The sequence below is a fragment of the Octodon degus genome, unplaced genomic scaffold, assembly GCF_000260255.1.
Source record: "Octodon degus isolate 3935 unplaced genomic scaffold, OctDeg1.0 scaffold00002, whole genome shotgun sequence".
Lineage (NCBI taxonomy): Eukaryota > Metazoa > Chordata > Mammalia > Rodentia > Octodontidae > Octodon > Octodon degus.
In genome coordinates, this window is record NW_004524578.1 from 31,403,732 (window position 1) to 31,418,615 (window position 14,884).

Genomic DNA, 14,884 nt, shown 5'->3' on the forward strand with positions numbered 1-14,884 from the left:
TGATAGGGATTGCATTAAATCTGTACAGCTGTTTTGGGAGTATGGCCATCTTCACAATGTTGGTTCTTCCTATCCAGGAGCATGGAATATCTTTCCATTTTCTGAAATCCTCTACGATTGATTTCTACATATTTTATGGGAGTCACAAATCTACCTGTACAATGACACAATTATGAATGATTTCTATATATTTTGCATAAGTATCTTACTACCTTAAAATGTCATTTCTTTAAATGCCTCAGCTATTCTTTCTTTCCTTCCTTCCTTCTTTCTTTTTGACATAGGGTCTTACTCTATAGTTCAGGGTGGTCTTGAACTCACTGTGTAGCAAAGGCTAGCCTCAAACTCATGGGAATCCTCCTTCCTCTGCCTCCATAGTGCTGAGATTACAGGTGCGTGCCACCTGTACAAATACCCAACAAATACCCCAACTATTGCAAAATCCATGCTGTACTTCATATTACTAGAAGTTCTGAGTTGTAACTCTTCACTTAAGAGAGATTCTGAATGTACACTTATAGTATTTTTAAATGGAGCCATGTTCATTTCTAGAAGTTCAATATTAGGTAATAGTTTAATAATTTGAAAATTACCTGATAGTGGGTAAGTTAAGAACAGGCATTCTGAATGTGGATTGCCTACAGTTACACCTCCGGTCTACAATCCTTAGAAATTAAACTGCCTAGTACCTCAGTTTCTTCCCAAGGACTTTGTAATAACAGTATCTATATCATGAGTGATAAGAAAATCAGATGAATTACTACATGTAAACATTTAAAATAGTAAATAGTCTATATTTGCTGTTAGACACTTGGAACAGTGTTATAAATTTATGTATTTTTTTCTTTGCCAATGATAAAAAATGCAATTAGACATATTTACATGTAGAAGATGGAAAATAAGGAAATTAGTAGGAACAGAATGGCACAGGAAGCTCTTTTGTGTAAATAGTCCAGATGGCACTGTAAGGGAAAAATCTATGAGGTCCAAGAATTTTGAGATTTTTGGTTTTTTAACACAGGGTCACACTATATGTGCAAGTAGACCTTGAAGCTATTAGGTAGTCTAGGCTGGCCTCAAACTCATGCTCCTGCCTCAGTCTAAGCGCTGGTATTATAGGTGTACACCACTACACCTGGCCTTGTGGTTGTTTATAACTACCCCATCAGAGCACTCAGAACATTCACTCATTCACTGTAACACAATTAAGCACTTAACAAAAAAATTGCTCACTTTCAAAGAAATCACACTGCAACATAAAGTTTAGTTTGTTTTCTGACCTTGAAAAGTAACTCTTACTTCTTTCATTATATCACAATCCTAGTTAGGAAGGCATCCCTTAAATTTGAAAATTGCTATCATTCCAAAATATCAGCTATAGACAAATGAAGTCCAATACATTCAAATTTTAGTTTACAGGAAAACAAACTTTGCTTCATACAGTCCCTGGATTTTTGGACCTGACTGTCTCTAGAGAGTGTGATGGATTGGTGGTGCAACACTGTGATCACAGATGTTCAGATTAAGGGTGGATGACTGCTGGATAAGTCCACTGATTGGCCTGGCACCCCCCTAATTCCAATAAACTGGATATAAAGGACAGAAAGATATAAAGGCCTGTCTCCCCCCCCCCTTTTTTTTTTTTTTTTGCATGTTTGTGCTTTCTGTGAACTGGTTCTATTCTATTCAGAACTCAGAAGACCAGGGCCAGCCAAATAGCTCAGCAGATTAAAGCACCTGCAAGCAGGTGCAGGGATTAGGAGTTTGATCCCCGGGCCTGCTGTGCCGGCCCCACCCCGGGGCACGCTGAGACTGGGCATGGCAGTGTGAGCCTATAATCCCAGCACTTAGGAGGCTGTAAACAGGAGAATCACTACAAGTCCGATCTAGTAGTGAGACCCTGAATACCCTGTAGACCCTTCCCTAAAATACAGGAAAAAAAAAAAAAAAAAAAAAAGAATTCAGAAGACCAGAAAGCTGGTAAAGACCAGGTTCAGGTTTTTGCTGGGAAGAAGGACTATATTGGACACTCAACTCTGGAGGATGTTTTATTCCTGTGCAGAAATTTTGTCTGCATTTTTCTCATGTTGAGAGACTGCCTGAGACTGAGATTAAAGATAGCAGATTAATCTTGTAGAAGAAATTCAAGGCAGTCAAATATTGAGGCAGTGGCATAGCTACTACTGGGGACTTTTAGACAGAGTTGCTCAAAACTGCAACAGTGAAAGACTGCTTTAAGAAGAGCACCCCAGAGCACCATATTCCAGAATAATGATGGCAAGAGAAATTGTTCCTTAGGATTTGGTTCAGACACTGGACCTCTACAGCCAAGAGAGAAGGAAGCCTGGCTACTGCTCCAGCTGGCAGCACCCTTGGCATCATTCATACGGTGATAGTTTTAGGTGCAAGCAGAATGTAACAGGTGTGGGGTCAGAAAGGCTTCCACCCGGATTTCAGAAGAAGGCCTGAGAGGCCAGGCAGTGTGTCTGAGAGAGCAATGTGTGAAGAAGCTGCTGAGTGTGAAGCCAAAAGGTACACTAGAGACCCTAGAAGTCTGGAGAAACCAGAAACGTGGATCACCTGAGGATTACTGTAAGGAAGGAGCAGAGCAGGCTCAAGACAGCAGGCACAGGAGCTACAACCAAAGGAAGTACCATGGGGCAGAGCCAACCAAGCCCTTCAGAATTCACATCTTATCACAGACTGCCTCTGATGATGCACATGGAACTACAGGACTTAATGTGTGACTCACCAGATGTGGGGGCTTGCTTTGGTCCCATTTCTTTGTATCCTCATTTGTAACTTTGGAATGGAAATGTCCACTGTGTGCCACTGAATGGTAGAAGTGTCTCCTTTGTTTTCATTTGTACAGGCACTCACAGCTAAGAGTTTGCTTTAACTATCATAGGAGACTTGGGACTTAAGACTTTTCAGAAATGATGAAAATATTAGGATTTTGGCTATTTTTAGAGGGATTAAATGCTTTTTGTATAAAGGGGTGTGTGTGAGTCTCTGGGAGTCTGGGCGTGGAATGTTATGGTCTGTGTATAAATGTCCTGCCAAAGCATCATGCCATCACAGGGTTTTCATTTTGAGGTCACGGAATCTAGACTGTTTAATTGATTCATGGTGCAATGCTGGGATTAAGGGCACTCGGATTAAGGGTAAGTGACCGTTGGATCAATCTACTGATAGAATTGGTACTGCCCTAATCCTGGTAACTAGATATAAGGGACAGAAAGAGGCTTTTGTCCCTCATCCTTGCTTGCTTTTCCTGTCTTGTGCTTGCTATAAATCAGTTTTGTGTTGCCCCTCTGCCAACCCATCCTACCTTGGAGCCAACTGATTATGGACTGAAATCTCTACAAACTGTGAGCTAAATAAACCTTTCCCCTTTAACTTTGAATGTTTGGAATTTGTTTCAAGCAAAATAGAAACGTAACTTAAATAGGATATTTTCATTTTTAATACAGAATTTTTGTATTAGTTGAATTTGGGGAAAAATAAAAATAAAACAAATACAATACCTTTGATTCCACTTGGGTTAGCATAGCCGGAATGTCAGAAGTGGTAGACTTCGGTATACCAAGGGCATCATATATAGCTTGAACTTCCTGACAAATTTCACTGTTTTTATCTAACTCAGAATTTTTACATTTCTTTTTCTGTAATATCTGTAAAGCTTGAAGTTCTGTACTTAAAAATACTATAACAGAAAAGATAAAATGAATGTTAACACATGTACAAAAATTTAAAGTGTTTTGGTGAAGTAATTTACTTAAAACAAATATTAACAATGTCAACAACATCAACTTACAAAGAATCAGAGTAATTATCAACAGCTGTAAAATAATGAACTTAAAAAACACATTGAAATAATAAAATGAATTTATTAATGACTTATTCTCACCAATTTCACATGAGTTGGTTTCAGTTCCACTTTAATATTTTAAAAGACCTTGATTTCTATTTTAATAGGTGCACACATTTACCAAGGCCTTATTCTGTCTGGGTTATGAATAGTATCAATAATGACAATACAACATCAAATAAGAAAATATCTACCCTCAAAAATTTTAAATTAGTTCTTTGTTTTTGCTCAGTTAAAATTACATACAAACATAATAGTCACAATTTAATATAGCATTTTAAACTTAAGTTGAAGAGAAAAAATATCTGGGAAACTGTTTAAAAGTACAAGTGCCAGAATTCTGTCATCAGAGATTCTAAACTAGTATATCTGAAGTAAAAGATAGACATCTGTGTGGTTTACTACTATAAATAAGGTTATAAATAAATCTTTTTTATGAATCTCTGCACCCTTAAGAGTAAGTATATACTCCTAGCCACAGACTTGCTAGGTCAAAAGACATGTGATATTTAATTATGATTTCGAAAGATTGTCCTCTCAAAAGGCAACACCAGGGCCAGGGATACAGTTCAGCGGAATAAGCACTTGCTTTTAAGTGCAAGGAACTGAGTTCAATTCCTAGTACAAAAAAAAAAAAGTCTATACCAGTCATTCTACCACCATCTATAATGCCTATAGTACATGAAAGTTTATTTTCCTACAGACTTGTACCATGATTTGGGTTGGGGACTCTTTGTTAACTTGGTAAGAGAACTGATGTACTGTCACAATTTTTTTTAATTCTTTGATTTTGAGCAATACTGTGCACCTTTTCATGCATATAATTCAAAAATTATTCTTATGTAGAATACAGATTCATATCTTATGTAGTGTACACATTTTTCCAGAGAATTTCAATTCTTCTGAAGCAAAACATAGCAATACATCTAGTCCAGAGATTTTTTTTAATGTCTAATCTTTTAAGTAATCAAAAGTATAAACAAAAAAAAAACTGTGAAATAGAAGAAAAATTCAAATACCTCTGGAGGTATAAAATTTCTCCTGTTTTATAAATACATATATTTTCTGGTACAAGAATAGGTAACAAATAAATGTTTTTGAACAAACCATCACTCATTGTCTAAAAATAAAGACCTAAAAATCTGATTGGCAGCCAACTTCCCAGAGAGTTTTAAGATCACGAAGTTTTAGATATTTAGTCATCAATGCTAAGAGATTACATGAAAAAATTACTAAGATACTACGTAAAGCACAAACATAGGACATGCTATCTATAGTAGACATCATGTGTTAGAGGATATATTCAGGATTTAAACATTTGGACAAATATTTCTAAAACAGCTTTATATTTGTTTTTCAGCTACATATTTTAAATTTAATATTAAACCTTTTAAATATATGAAATGTCCAATGTTTCAAGAATAGATAAATTTAGAGCTAATGATATAAAAATCAGATCAAATACGTACATTTAAATGTCCAATGAAAAATAACTTACACAGAAGTTTCAAACAGTCATCCTTTGTTTTTAATCGGTCTTTAACATCTCCTGATATGAGAACAGAATAGGGGCAAGCCATTTCTTTTAAAAAACCACTTATCTCAAGCTGGAAACTCTCTAAGTCATCTCTCCCTTTAAAAAAGAGAACAAACAAACAAACAAACAAAAATCACAAAGCATTCACTGAGTTCTTAATGTTTAAGAACTCTATCTTAATAGTAAATTTTTGTTGTCCCCAGGGTGCACTGAGACAGGCAATTGAGCCTGGGCGTGGTGGCTCCTGCCTGTAATCCCAGCACTTGGGAGGCTGAAAGCAGGAGGCTCACTACCAATATCTACAATGTGAGACCCTCTAGACCCTGTCCTAAATTCATAAAAAAAAAAAAAAAGTAAACTTTTGTCAATAGCAAGTTTTTTCTGATTTCAATTGTACGTTCAATTCTAAATCTTCACTTGTACACTTATTCTTGGACTTGTGATCAGTGTGAGTAAAGACAAGCAAACAATTTCCACATACAGAGAGTATTACTGAAGTAATCGTGAGACTGTAAATACCGTTATTTATAGAGATTTACCATTACATCTCTGACAAGTCTTTTCTAAAGGATTCTCTGTAAGACTAGACCAATGGGAAGTATTGATATTAAAACAAAATATTAAAGGTACTACTACGGCTACATTTATTGATTTCAGAACAAATGGTCCATTTCTATACATTCTAATTAAGATTAACTGCTTATCCTTACTTCATAATAAAATTAGGTAGGGGGCCATCAAGACAGCTCAGCAGACTAAGGCACCTGCTTAGGCAAGCTTAGGGAAAGCGCAGGTACTGAGCTTCAATCCTAGCACCACATGCCTTGGCAGTCCCACTCCCAGGGCGGGCTGGCCCAGCCAGTGTCTGGGCATGGTGGCAGATGCCTGTAGTCCAAGCTGCATAGTGAGACCCTGTACCAACCAAATAAATAAAAAAATAAAATAAAATTAGGTAGGAACTTATTTCATATATTAGATTCATATTATTTTACTTCATACTGTTAATTTGACAAGGAAAAAATAATTTGAAAAAGTAACTTCAGAACAGTGGGCTGTAATTGACCAGTGATTAATTATTTTTCATCTTATCCAAAGATCTACCAGGACTCCAGCTATCAAGATGGCAATGAATTAAACAACTTTTATGAGCTACTACAGAAGATTTTTATAAAACAATCTCTACATGAACACATGTCCTGAGTTACAGGCATAGGAAAATAAATTAGGGATTATATGTATGAAAAAAACAAAACAAATTCAAAATGAGCCATATTTAAAATTTAAACTCTCTAAATAAATCAAATTCAGACCATTTTCTTCTAAAGAACAAAACTAAGGTTAACACAACAGATATTGTTTATAATTTTTTGCAAATTTAAGATTCAAGTTTTGATTATAATAAATTTAATTTAAAGATTTTTAATAGCGTACACTGAAATTCTTTATACCAGTGATTTTTTTTTTGTTGACAAAACGATAAGCTATCAGTCAATTTTAGAATTAAATAGAAAGTAAATAAAACATAATGGCAAATACCAGCGGAAGTGATACTTTCTTCCAAGTTGCATAAAGATTTTATTTGAGAGCCTAACCAAACACATAACTCTGAAAATTCAGGCGAAGAAAGTCCACCCTCTGCTGCCTTGGTAAGGGCCTGTTCTTCTAACAGTGGTCCTTTGTACCTACAAAGAGGAAATAAACATTTAAAAGAGAGAAAAAGAGAATCATTTAGTATTCTCTATCTAGGCCTATTGCTGCCTGTTTTTATAAATTAACTTCATTAGAACACAGTCAATAAACATATTAATTCATAGACTGTCTGTTGCTTAAATGCTACAATGCCAGAGCTGGTTGAGCTTAACAGAATAATTGGCGAAACCTACAATGCCTTCTTGAGTATAAGAGCCCAGACAGAAACAATTTGCTGACTTTTCTCTAAATAATTAGTACTTGGCTTTCCCCCATATTTTAATATTTTATAGTGAAATTAGCAATTTTTAATATTACAGATAAGCGGCTAAGAGAAAGCTCAGCAGTCCCTGCTTAGACAAGCTTAGGCGAGAGCACAGGAACCACAGTTTCATCCAGGGCATCACATGCTGTGCCAGCACTGCCCCCAGGGTAGGCTGAGCTGGCCACACACACACACACACACACACGCAATACAGATAACACAAACTCCAATAAAACAGGTTTATGAGTTCCAAGAAGTAGTACAGTGACAAAAGTGCAGATGCAAATTTCAAATTTAAAAAACATAAAACTGAAAAACTGAAAAGGACCTATGAGATCAATCTAAGTAATTTAGATTACTTTTAGACATATGTGTATGTGTATATATATATATATTCTTTTTTTTTTCTTTTTTGCGGAACCAGGGATTGAACTCAGGCCCTTGTGCTTGCCAGGGAATGGCAAGCACAAGGGCCTGAGTTAATTGACCTTCTAAGGTCAATTAAGACTCAGGACATATGAGAACTTGTACTGTAATGTCATGTACCTCGGTAGTGTCCCAAATTTTCTGATCAAGAAGATTATGGGGCCAGAGAGGAAAGTGATCAATGATGTAGAGTGTGCCTAAGGAGAGTCACATGGGGGAGAAGACACTCTCTCAGGCTTTCACAGAGAGCACATTGGCCAAGCAATGGCCGTGACTCATCCACATGGCTGCACTGACAAAGGTTCTACAATGTGAGGTACAGGATCTCAGGATAAATCCTGAGGGCATTTCACTGACCTTCTCAAACCAAAAAGCTACAACTCTTGTTGCACAGGTCTTGCTTTACCTTGGTCTTAACCATCCAGTAGAAAAGTATGAAGATGAAATATAGGAAGTAAAGCCATGCTGTTATGTTCAGCTGTGGGGGACTCAGGTCAATAATTTCTGACACTGCCAGTTAAACAGAAGACCCAATGCTATTATGGGCTACTGGACTCTTTTAGAATACTTTGCTGAGTTTACACACCTATAATATTCAATAACGGAACTTAGAAAAAATGGGGTATACCGATGAATGTCCATTTTGTATCTGTGTGTTCAAAGTGGTTAGATAGATATATAGTTGCATTCTCTTAATGAATAGAATGATTTGTTCTAATGGTGTTTGTAAATAGGATCACAAGTCCACATCTTGTACAGCAATTAACCACTAAGAAGAATGTATGCAGTGTATTATTTGCTGAAACTGTACTTCCGATTTGATTTGAAACTGTCTCATTGATATATGTTTATCAATAAAACTTTGAAAAAAAAAAGAAACTTAAAGGTGGCATCAATTTTCTACTTTTTGTTTTTTAATTTTCTACTTTCTGCAATGAAGCTTTCTTAATACTGTAAACACAGATTTCAATACACTTAATATGCTTTATCCACTGCAGTTACTATTTTGATATTTAAACTGTAATAAGCTATGCCTATGAATTTCCCCAGTACTCTTCAAATACTTTTCTTGCTTTCTATGACAAGACGTTCCAGGTCTACACCTGTAGTCAGGCTTCTATCCATGCAGCTCTGATCTTTTCTAATGGCAATTAGAGTACATAATCTGTTACTAAAGGTTTCAATGTCCACTGTTTCAATGTCCTTTTGGCAAGATTGCTGGAGACCAAACCCAGGACCTTAGCCATGCCAAGTTGCGTGCTCTACCACTAAGCTACACCCCAAGCCATAACACACTTTTTTGAAAGAAACTATATCAGGAATTTATATTGCAATTTTCAATTTGTATTTAGACTCATAGGATTTTCACTTGTTTTATATTTTTCTTTTAAAATGAAACACTCATATTTGCATAATCCCATTACATATAAAATGGATATAAAATTTGCTGTTTCAGAACAGCAAATTCAGTATTATTAGCATTGTTACTAACAATAAAATCACCAAAAACAGCTTACTTTTTGAAGCAATTGAACAATTTGTCCCTATGAGTCAAAATCTTCAACTGTGATCAACCTAAATTTCATCATTTTCGGTGAGGTATTTTTTGAGAAAATTCTATTTCACCTTCCCTAATGAACAAACATTTATTTCAAGACACTGCACACTCTCATTGCAGCTGTGCTCCAGAGAAGAGAAGTATGGGTTTTCTGTATCACTGATATGACTCAAACCCACCAGCCAGCTTTAAGATATTTGAAAATTGCTGGTGATTGCTCTGCCTATGCTTTCTTGCCCACTTAGTTTTACCGCTGACTCTAATTCATGGGCTGCATATAATAACAGTCAGCCTCTCTGGATAAAAACAAGGCCTACCCTCCAAACATTGAATGTCCTACTGGAACAAATGTAAAGCAGAGTATAAGATCATGAGAGGAGTTCGCCATGACATGCTGGATTCATATGTGGCTGAACATTTACAGGTGCAATCTATTTGGAAATAATGCTTTTTATTCCCCTATACCAAATTGTCAGAATTTTTCTTGTTTTGACTTTGGTTTTTAGCATGTTTTCATAAAATATGCAAGGACAAATTCTTCAATTAAATACATTTGAGAGATAAACTGTTCAAGTGATCAAAGTTTGATCAATAATTCAATGTTTTATTATGAATACACACTGGTACCTCAGTTCACAAATATTTTCATTTTCAAACAATTTGCTTCACACAGAGAAGCATTTGTTAAAACTGTATTTTTGTTTGCAAACCCTCCATCAAGTAACAAACACAACCAAAGCCATCTTTCCCACACAAACATGAATATGTCTATCTTTTCTAAAACTGCACAACAAATTAAGTTAAGGTACCACTGTATTCGACTAAGGATATATAGAAAAACAATTCATTTCCATGCAATTAACTCGTTCGCTCCATATGTTGATAGCCACTTGTTTCATTTTGCTTTCATTTGTAGGCATTTTATTTTACTTTTGTTCTTATTTGATTTTGCTTCATAATTATGTAAATTAAGTAGTTTTAAAGTCTTACTGCCAAAACTAGGTAAATCCATATAAATCTAGTTCGCAATTTTGATCATATTCCCTTTACTTTGCTCCCCAACACATAACCATACTTGATAGATCTGGTTCCTTTTTAAGCAAGAAGATAGCTTACTAGATATTCTAATCCTTGCTTTAAACACATCCACACATTTGCACATACTAAGGGTCAACATGTACGTATGTATGTATGTATGTATGTATGTATGTATGTATTTATACCTGGCTCAGAGTCTCACTACCCAGCTCATACTCATAGTGATTCTCCTATTTTTAGCCTCCTCAGCACTGGGATTACAAGCATGTGCTACCACACCCAGTCTCCCTGGCCAGCTCCACACACCCAGGGGCAGGGCTGGTGTGGCATGGGGCCCCAGGGATCAAACACTGATCGCTGCCGCTTGCCTAAGCAGGCACTTAGCCCTCTGAGCTATCTCGCCAACCCAGGATCAACATTTAGAGTCACGCCTCAATCATTTTTACAGCTGTACAGTACTCAACTGTCAGGTCTGAAGCAGGACTTAAATACAAAAGGGAGTTTCCTCAAACCTCCCTTTCCCTATAGCTGTTTAGGTACTTATTATTAAATTTTAATCAGAGACACTATAAGATACATAGGCAGGGGTAACACAGAGAAGCAGCCTTAAGGTAGAGGTACAGAGACCACATTCAACCTCAGCTGTCCTTCCCCAGTTGTATTATCTGAGCCAAGTTGTTAGTTTATAGGTGTTGACAAGAGATTAAATTAATTAAAATTTAACAATAAGTAACAGGGTATCCTCCCTATAGCTGTTGTTCTTTGTTCTAGTACAGATAACTGCAATAATTTGTCCCAATAAAGGTTTTTTTTTTTTTTTTTTTTTTTTTGAGAGAGAGAGTGTGTGTGTGTGGCCAGCTCAGCCCACCAGGGGGCAGGGCTGGCTGGCATGAGGTGCTGGGGGATTGAACCACGGTCCCTGATGCTTTGCTAAGCTTGTTCTATGTAGGTGCTTTAGACCACTGAGCCATCTCTCCAGCCCCTGTCCCAATAAAGTTTTATACCTTCCTGTTTTAATAATGTCCTGTTTTTACCCAACCAAAGCCACTGGGCACAGCTTGACAAACCGTCTTTGATCTGTTTGCATACTCCCAGGTTACACACACCACCCCCTCAGCAACATGGATGAAACTTGAGTATTTCTTTTGTTCAGCACTCAGCCATTTTGAACATGAATCTGCTGAGTGTATAGCTAATAAAACTCTATTTCCCCCCAAGTCTCTCCAGTGTCTTGAAAACTACTACAGAGTTATATCCTTAATTAATTAGCTTCTAATGATGGATATTTTTGTTGTTTCAGTGTTTTAGTATCATAGTATGGTAAATTTTTATCAATGTGTAACTGGGATAGATTTTTTTTTTAAATGTATTTTAGTACATGGTCTACAGCATCTCATGAGGTAGACTGAACTCATAGTGATCCTCCTGTTTTCAGCCTCCCAAGCACTGGGATTGCAGGCATGTACCACCACGTCTGTATCTGTCTCAGCACACCCCAGGGGCAGAGCCTGCAAAATGCCAGGAACTGAACCCCAGCCGCTGCACTCTGCCTAAACAGGCACTTTAGTCCATTGAGCTATCTGGCTGGCCCAAATTTTGAAAGGTGAGATTACTGGATTAAATAGTAAATGGTTATAAAAATCTTGCTAGATGATATTAAATATTTATGCACAGAAGTTTTACCATTGAAGTATGACAATACCCATTCTTGGCACTCAAAGTTGTCAAACTTTCAGATTTTTGATCGTCTATTCATTTTTTTTTTTTTTTTAATAAACTCAGGCCTTTGCACTTGCCAGGGAAGCGCTTATTCTACTGAGCCATCTCCCCAGCCCCTTGATCACCTAGTAGGTGTTGTTTGAATTTATCTCTCTTATTAGTAATGCTATACATTTTTGCATGTATCTAAAGTCATTTGTTTTTCATTTTTTCAGGGTTAGGGATCAAATACACAGGGCCTTATGCATGCTAGGCAAGTGCTCTACCACTGAGCTTATATATGCAGCCCTTTTTAATTTTATTTCTGAGACAATATAACACTGAACTGGCCAGGCTGACCTGTGATACTTTTGCCTCAGCTGGAACTATCGGTATGTATTTCTTTTTCTCTGAATTCTCTAGTTTTATTTCATGCATGGTATTTCAATCGTATTCTGCAACTAAAGAAATTAAGACTTAACAAGGTTAGAATACTTACTTTAATCAGCAAGCAGGTGCAGTGCTAGTCAGATATGGTAATAATTCTTTTACTCTTTATGGCAATACATCAATGTTAGAATTATTCTACAGTAATAACTATAGGATTAGAAGATAAGTGATGGCACTAGAATTTAAGCCAGATTTGATCTCAAATGTGAACTCTTAAACCTCTGTCAACACGTATAAACAAACAACCTGGCTCAGATAATACAACTGGGGAAAGACAGCTGAGGTTGAATGTGGTCTCTGCACCTCCACCTCAAGGCTACTTCTCTGTGTTATCCCTGTCTACGTATCTTATAGTGTCTCTGATTAAAATTTAACAGTAGGTATCTTATTGCCCCACTTGCCTTTACTTCTGCAATACAACAATATTCATAAACTTCTAAATAATTTTAATTCATATTGATGGCTACAAGTCATTTTTATTGAAGAATTAGAAAATTCAAAAAAAGCTGATCACATCACCAAAAGTATAGTAGTCCCTTGCTATTTCATGGTTCAACTTTTGCAGACTCACTGTTTCATGGATTTTCAAAAAATATTAATCTAAATTACTGGTCGCAGATTTTTCACTCTACTGCAGGATGTTGCAGTACCACACAATATCTGTGTGTCGTTAAAGTTACATAGGTTTATGAGTTTAGAGAATGGTTAGAACATTAGAAATGCTTTTAGAAGTGTAGGAGAGGTTTATAAGAGTGTGAGAAGGATTCATAAAGCCTTAAAATATATATAAATACTAAACTAAATAAAATGTCACTACTTTGCTGATTTTCATTTATCACAGGGGTGTCTGGAATGTAATTTCCATGATAAATGAGGGACCACTGTACTGAATTTAAAGTTTAAAAAAAAAAAAAACCTCATAATCCTTAATGCATTAAATCATGTAAAAATAAAGAAAAAGCAGATGCATTTAACAAACCAGGACATCTAATAACCATAATAGTGACTAACGTTATGTGCTTACTGCATGCTAGCCCGGTGCTCAGTGCTTTGTGTATACTGCCTCATTTAATAGCTATAATTCTCTACTATGGTTATAGAGAAGGAAACTGAAGAACAAAGAGATAAGCTCCCCAGAACTGCCATAATCACAGCTAACAAGAGGCTAGGAATTCCACCATTCACTCCATCCCCACACCCTCATGCTCCTCACCCCTCCCTATGAAACTGCTGGCTGCTATCCAGAAATGTATCTTTCTACTTACATGCTTTACATAATAGAAGTATCTAAACATATTCTGATAATTTAATAAAAGTCTAAAATAGTATATCTGACTAGAGCAGTGCTTGTTAAAATTTTAGTGTGCTTATCAATCTCCTGAATATCTTGCTGAAACACAGGTTCTAGTTCAGTAAAGCTGGATGAGGCCTGGGACTCTGCATTCTTACTCCAGATTGATGACAACAGTGCAACTCCACAGTAGCAGCACAGTTCTAGAGTACATTTTTTTTTTACTTCCACCAAAGGCTCTCTTAATAGTCATCACCACTTCTCACTGTTCTGCTCTTGCAGTCTATTAGAAATCAGAGTCCTGCTCTTAAATTATCAGAATATTAAGAGCCAATGCCACTTTTAGCAACTGTTGAGTGCACATCACCTTGATTTCATGTTTGCTTTCACTTCCAGCTAATTCTGCTGTTTACTAAGAATATCCATGCTCTTATGATGTTCTATACATTTTATTTCATTAGAAAAATACCACCATTACTACAAACACTGTGTACATCTCCCACAAACCTAGGCAGTCGCTCAGGTACCAGGACCTTTTACTGGAACCGTAATTGCTGGTCTGGACACTACTTGACACTAAATGCTCTACATCTTTAGTCCATTAAAGCTGTTGACAACTCTCCTCAGAGAGACATCTAGGGCCTAACCTTATTTTTTTTCTGTTTTCATAAGTAACATATGAAATATGAGACCCTTCATTTCCCTTGTCATTTACCCTCCCTGCTGGCCTTGCTTCTAACCCAGCTCTCTACCTCTCTGCTTCGCACACTTCTACTGTTTCATCCACAATAACACTCATGTACTGTCCATCTCTTCAAAATTATCTTTTAACTTTCAAGCTGCTCAAGGTCAGATGGTAGGGGTTTTGTCCTTGTTTTCCACACAACATTCATTGTCCCCATACATACCTTTCCTGCTCTCTCACACCTCCAGCTAGTCAGACTTGCCATCTTCAATCTCTTACATTTTCACTTCCCAATCTCTTAGATGGTCCTCAGCATCCCTTTTCATCAGTGTTCCTACCCACCCTTGCTCTTGCCATTATATGGAGTGTCACCAAA

The 14,884-nt window shown here is 36.6% G+C and overlaps 1 protein-coding gene across 1 annotated transcript in view; it reads right to left on the minus strand.

The window, feature by feature from the left end:
- Positions 1–14,884, minus strand: part of Fam98b (family with sequence similarity 98 member B) — a gene marked incomplete at its 3' end in the record, with an annotated part of 41,392 nt that overhangs the window by 14,216 nt on the left and 12,292 nt on the right. Inside the window, exons 2-4 of the mRNA XM_004623532.3 lie at positions 6,945–7,090; positions 5,370–5,504; positions 3,528–3,706 (exon numbers count right to left, since the gene is read on the minus strand). Coding sequence (XP_004623589.1) covers positions 3,528–3,706; positions 5,370–5,504; positions 6,945–7,090 — 460 coding nt within the window. The remainder of the gene's footprint in view (positions 1–3,527; positions 3,707–5,369; positions 5,505–6,944; positions 7,091–14,884) is intronic.